At 40.5% G+C, this 7057-nt stretch overlaps 1 protein-coding gene across 1 annotated transcript; it reads right to left on the reverse strand.

The window, feature by feature from the left end:
- Positions 1-3702: 3702 nt before the first annotated feature.
- On the reverse strand, positions 3703-6330 carry LOC140226522 (CD180 antigen-like). The gene has a single exon (XM_072306973.1). It carries the CDS (start codon positions 6328-6330, stop codon positions 3703-3705), a length of 2628 nt encoding a protein of 875 aa, XP_072163074.1.
- Between the last annotated feature and the right edge of the window lie 727 nt (positions 6331-7057).

Raw genomic sequence — 7057 nt, forward strand, 5'->3', positions numbered from 1 at the left:
TGGCTGTGCACTAATATAGCTGCTGGTCTGGTGAAAGAAAAACAATCATAGATTTGTCATACAAAAATACATCAAATCAAAGCTTGGCATTTCCTCTACAACCTTACTCACTATTTGCCCCAGCTTAACAGAACTCTAAAGAAGTTAAAGAGACTTGAAAAACAGAATGTTTTCTCAAGGCATGATACCGTTAGTCTGTCACAGAATAATGTTGCACAAAGGGGGGTTTCTACCATGGCATGTGAAGAGTTAACGACATCATGATGTTTGGATAGTCTACGAATATTCAAATGTAATACACAAAAATCGTAAGTTTACATTTTTTGAGAAAAAAAAATCCGTAAACTCATGAGGTAAAGTGCTAAATGTCTCATCATTCAACTATGTTCAGTAGTATCTTCACGTTGTGTAAGCATAATCTTATTATCACTAGAGCAACGAGCTTATAGAATGCTAAAGGATGAGGAATAATAACATTACATCGAAATAATTTTTTGTTCAGATGACTGATGTCGAGGTTTATATCAAAAAAGTAAGTATTTGTACATTATTATAACGAACAAATTCAACTTGACAACTATATAAGTGCAGGAATCCTGTCATATAGCCAACGAGATTGACATATAAAACATGTCCATGAGTTATACAGCTCACGAGTCATACAGTCCTTGAGTTCGATATTCGGTAGAAACAGCCCATAAGTTCGACATATATACGGGACTTAATGTGTTCATCTTTCGGGCCTTTTTAGCTTAGTGTGAAACTAATGAGATGTATAACTCACGAGCTTTATGACTTGTGAGCTGAATGACTCGTGGGCTTTGACTCGTGGGTGTCAGGTTCGTAACGTGCACCCGAATGTATGACTAAGCCTTATCAAAAGACAATTTATCAGTCACATCGATTTTCAGTTAAGCAATTTAAACAATGAAACGTAAATCCTATTGGATTTCAAAAATGATGGTGCACAGATATGTGTAATTATGAGAAGCATGTTATAGCATTCAAGAAGAACTAGACGAGGAGGGATATTGATAATAATAAGTAAAAGGAGGTAAAGGGGAAAGAGGAAGATAGTGAGAAAGCAACATGACTTGAGAAATAATTGAGTATCTGAATGTAAGAACGACCAAAGTCCATGAAAGACCATTTCGAGCAAACTGAAAAAAAAATCATATCTTTTTATTTGTCCAATATTCTATTTAACTGTGATGGGAAGGCAACACTGTATATACAAATTAGAACATTATTATTATGACAATTAACGTTTGCATTAATTGTGGAGAGGCCATTTGTGTGATGGACTTGGGTCATTCTTTGAATCATGTGGACTTGGGTCGTCCTTTGATTCATATATATGATATTCTGCTATAGAGATGAGAGAAGGACGAGAGAGGGCGCTATGATATGAATGTAAGAATGACCCAAGTCCGTCATTCTTAAATTCATATAATATTTACAAACTCATTTATTTCAGGCACTTCCAGGGGTAATTAGGATTTATCATTTATACACAAGATGAGTAGATTCATAAGCTACAATTCCCCATGTCAAACTGAATTTGGCCAAAAATTTGGACTTGGGTCGTTCTTATATTCAGGTCTTCAATTGAAATGTATGGCTGTTTCGGTGATTAATATGAATGGCAGATATTTCATAACATTATCGTACGTAAATATAGAAATTTCAACTGCAACTAGTGTGATGAGTGTAACGTGTAGGGGACCCTAAGGTGTGTAATAAGAGGGATTGAGTATTTCGCCTCTTACATTTCAAGACTGAATCAAAGCAGGGAAGTATTTTCAAAATATTTTTGTGACACTTCTGAGAGCACCTGCAGGTGCATGAATTAGCGAGCAATGAATGTTTATGTGTGCAGTAGCCACATGGCCATGAAAGGGTCCTCTGCTATCTATTTTCCGCTGGTTCTTCATTAGAAGGGCTTGCGACGCTTATTGAAGGTTCATAAGTAATATGCGCCTTGGGTTATCAATAGCGTATTTCCTTCATGAAAAGCTTTGTAATGTCTTCCAATAGGGAGAAGTAGACCTCGTCGTTGGATTTTGGTATTAGAGAGTTTTCGCTACACGACGGGAAGACCGAGAATACGCGGAAGCAATCAGCTGTGACAGTCCCCGTACTCGGACTCCCATCCCCATATCTAAGCAGTTTCGCTTTCCTGTACAGGACGGAAGCGTATGGACAAAATCTCTGATTGGCTGGCTGGCTGGCTGGCTCACTCGCTGTCCAGATTCGGGACCGAACGCTATTTTGGCCGAGTACCGTACCCGTTTTCCTCAGGGCGGGAAGTTTCTCGGCTTTGATCATGCGCACAAGCAAATTTTGCACACGGCAGGCTACACTCCCGGCCGCGTCGTGCTTGCGAAAACTTCCTATTACCACAATGCGGATGACGTTGTTGGTAGAGAATCTTTTATTTTTGTTATAGGCCGAGTTATACTTCATACTGAAGATCCTTCACCTCCTTCTCAAGTTCTTCCGTTCGTTCTCCATGTATTTATTTTTTTTTCTTCCATGTCCTTATTAACACTCGTGCAATCACATTTAATCGCTGCGCCGAAATTTGATTCCACCAGTTGCATGCTTTCAAGAAGAAGATTTCACGGCTTTTGTAATCACTGACTTAAAGTTCTTAGCAATATCCCCCCCGCCCCCCCCCCCCAAAAAAAAAAACAAATAAATAAATAAATAAAAATAAAAAAATAAATAATAATAATTATAATAAAACGCGGAAAAAAACCTTCATTCGGAACCTCGGCATCTTCACACACAATATTGCCTAGAATGTCAGGCATAGGTTCTGGTGTTGGGGATTCCTTCGGGCTGGCACAGCCTCCGGTTTGCTGCCGGGTCAAGTTCCGTCTACCCCGGTGCTTCTACCTGGCATTACTATCTTGGATGTTTTGGTCTTTAAATTTCACCTGAAATCCCACGTTGTCTTTCTTGACAAGTAATCTTGACAAGTAATCTCTTTGATGATTGTTCATTGTGAAGGGTATACTCAAAGGCCAAAGGGTCATATCCAGTAAGGTTTGGGAGTTGGTGAGGTTATGTGTTTATAAGGAGTGGTAATGTTATGTGCCGATAAGGAGTGAGAAGTAAACGCTTAAGATTAAAAGCCACAATTTACACTCAAAGCATCTGTGTATCAAAGCACCCCTGCACGTGAAACGTATGGAAAACAGCCAATAAGATGTTCCAATAATTTGAATGGAGTTGGGGAATGACGGATAGACAACAAGTGGCTCGCAAATTGAGTGGGCCATTGTTTAATTCTTGCGCATCATTAAGCTAATTAAAGCTTTGAAATGACAGTAGGATTGCATGGTCATCATCGCAGGGGGTGGAACTCTACATGTGAACTTGTCATGCAATGTCATTCAATCATATCATGATATTCGTACATGCCCAGGTAAATTTCAACAGCGTTAGAACTGCATTTTTTTTCAACAAGGTTCTGCCATGAGATAAAATATTCTTATTTCTTTATCCATATTCACATCATGGATAATAGCAACAACGAACAGATAATACCTGGTCACTAATTATCATCCTTGGAAGAATTGGATGTGAAGTTAGTGGACATAAGTTAATGATATTGCCGTTGTCAGACCTTGTAGCGCTACAAGAGATTATGGTTCCATTGTCATATTAAGTATGATTTTACGTCATATTGATTTACTACGGGGGAACAAGTGGGTTACAATATCTGTTGACTGCCATGTATTTTGCCAGCTGCTCCCAGAAGTAGACCTGCCCTTCACGGCCTCGCGGCCACACAAGATATGCCCGATTATCACTGAGGAATAGACGGATGAGAAAAGGCAGGTCGGCGTCCGGGATGTCTTCCAGAAACACAAGCACGATCTTTTCCATCTGGACCTCATTAACATGATCCAAGGCGAGTCGAAATTTGAGAAGGAACATGTGATTCTTGAGAGCATTTGCGCTGATGAGAAAAACTAGCTTCAAGCTATTTTCCACAAGTAGGCTGACAGAATCCAGGTAGTACATCCCAAGCATTAGGGCCTCATCTCCAATGGCAAGTCGGTCGTATTCGGGAAGGTTCTCTTCCAGACCGCGTCGGAAGATATCATCCACCCACTCTTCGTCCTCATCGTGGATGACAACATACATATCATACTGGAAATGTTCCCGTTGCTGCTGGGGGATGATTTCCCGGTAACCAATGAAGTGGATCCTGCACAGAAAGAGCCCATACCTGATTTTCCAGCGATTGTGGTAGATCAGGACAAGGGACAGTGTAGTACACACAGCGCTGGCTGCCACTGAGAAGTAGAGCACAAACTGTGGACCACACTCGGTAACTGGATCAAAATCCCACAAAAGTTTTCCTGCGGCAGACTTGATCGAACCGTCGTAAGAACATTTGGTACCGGCACGATTTTCAAGATGAATAGCCTTTCTGGCGAACCACTTGGGTAACCATCTAAGAGAACAGTTGCAAATCCATGGATTTTCTGACAAACTAAGTACCAACAGAGTTTGAAATATAGGCACAAAGGTTGTGAAATGTAGCGTGACAAGACTATTGGACGTAAGATCTAATCGAGTTAGGTTCACAACGTTTCGAAACATATCGTCGTGCAAGTAGACTAGATCATTACCAGCTAATAAAAGCTCGCGCAGTTGAAATGTATCATTTAGGTAATTGTGGGGAATAAAATGTAAACGATTGTTACTTAGGCTGAGAATTTGCAGATTGAAAAGCCCGTCAACCAGCGGAGGTCTTATAGATAAGTCGCAATAGTGTAGGTATAGCTCTCTCAAACTGGTCTGGTTTTTGAAGAAAACGTCGGATATAACTGACATGTCATTAAAGGAAAGGTCCAATACACGTAATTCAAACAAGCCGTCAAAGGAAGATACGCGTTTAACTTTATCCCAAAGATCAACAGCGGATATTTTAGTATCGCTAAGGTTGATATTCTGGAGAAGAGGGGCGTTTCTTTGAAATGTTCCGGGGGAAATCATACCTCGTTGGATTACCTTGGCTCCGAGAAGGTCTAAGACTTTCAACGCATGGGCATTAAATTGAAGTACAGTTGTGAAGGTGCAGGCAATCATTTTAAGAGTGTTCAGTGCTTGTAGATCCGAAAACGAAACGCTTGTTTCTTTGTTAAACTTGTTGTGAGATAAATCTACAAAAATCAGATTTTTCAGACCGTTGAAAGCGTGAGTCCCAATTCGTTCAAAATTATTTTCCTGGAGAAAAAGTGATGTGATGAGATTCGCATTCCAAACAGAATTATCTACGTTTATAACAGATATATTGTTGAGCTCTAGGTTCAGCGCTCGCAGCGAGGACATACCTGAAAAATAGCTAGGTTCAATCACTTCAAGTCCATTGGAGTCAAGAACCAGTTCAGAGACGTCGGTCAAATTTTCAAACCCTCTTGGAATTAGTTGTTTCAGTCCATTCGAGCCAAGGTCTAACCAGTCAAGTTGTTTTCCGTGTAATGCACTGAATAGCCCAGGTCGTATGGAGGTGAGACCTATGCTTTTAAGACTAAGGGAAGCTATTGTTGAAGACGCCCCTACGCCCTCGAATAAGTGACGGAGCTCTTTCTCTGGTAGTAGTATTCCGCTCATATCAAGGTCTTTGACTTTGAGGGACGAAATTGTGGCTGGGCTAACGAGGTGTATTGGGTTGTGGGACAGATCAAGAAAACCTACAGTACAGTCCATTACAAAAGCATGTTTAGAAAGATCTGCCAACTTGTTGTACGCAAGTGGCATAGATTCAAATGATACGTTGTGGCAATTCGTCCAGTTGACGTTCTGCAAAACGTTCCATCTTAAGTCAACAGTGGAGTTCGGGGCCATCGCCCTAAAGAGATCATCAGAGACATATGCAAGGTTGCTATAGTGTAGCACAATATCCGTAAGGTTATTGCTGGCAAACATGTCCCCTCGAAGCACCGGAAGAAATGGGTTGTGCGACAGAATCAGAATGTGCAGAAATGACAGTATCAAGAACGTGCCGCTTTCTATAAACGAAATGTTGTTTTTGGGAATGGATAGGTAACGTAATTGTTTGTAGATCAAGAATGATTTATTGTGTAAAGCTTTGATCTGATTTTCACCCAATTTAAGAACCTCAGTGTTGTCGGGCAGGTACTCCGGCACCGAAGACAGTCCCATGTCCTCGCAGGTTGCACTCCGAGATTCAAGATTGATTTCACAGCGCATCGATCGATCTGCTGGGTATACCGTCTTCACTATAGTGAAGATGACGACGTGCATTAGAATTAATCCGGCGACTCGCGTCTTGTCCTTCAACTGCATGTCTACCGCTGTTGTCCCTGTGCCCTGCACTGATACAAACAGAGAGAAAAGGATTGAAATGAGCAGTATTATCATCACATCCCTGCGAAAACTCTGTTTATTTGTTTTTTTCAATATTGCGTGACCCTGCCACACAGAACCAACAACAACCACACAGAAATAACCAGATATAGATTTGACGTTTAAGGTAGATTATAATAGATTTGATATCAGGCTTAAAAATGATGTACACTGTATAACGTAATTCAACTATTGAAAGCACACAAAAGTGTTTACCTTAAAAAAAGGAGTGGTACTCTGAAAAAATGTATATTGTCTTTTCAAGAGGCCCATCATTACAGAATCTGTAGTCTGCGAAATGAATGGGGAAAACAAGATGTAAAAGTTTATAGCATTAACATTGGGCAGTATTAAAAGCGCAAACACAAACTTGTCATTAAGCAAAGGATAAAGATCATATGAGTGACCGTTTGCTAGCCCGACACAAGCAATTTAAGGCTAGTGCTTTCAACATTCAAACAGATGTGTATGAGCGGAAATTAACATTTTCCTAACATAGCAGGAATGCCATAAGATTACGCTCATCAATGTACACACGGACACAGACAGACAGACAGACAGACACACACACACACATACACACACACCTGTAAGCTAACAAGTGCAGCCTAATTTCCATTTTAACTGCCTGCTGCTTATAGTAGCCCGAATCTGCAAGGTTGCACTC

This window comes from Diadema setosum, chromosome 3 (genome assembly GCF_964275005.1).
Source record: "Diadema setosum chromosome 3, eeDiaSeto1, whole genome shotgun sequence".
Taxonomy (NCBI): Eukaryota; Metazoa; Echinodermata; class Echinoidea; order Diadematoida; family Diadematidae; genus Diadema; species Diadema setosum.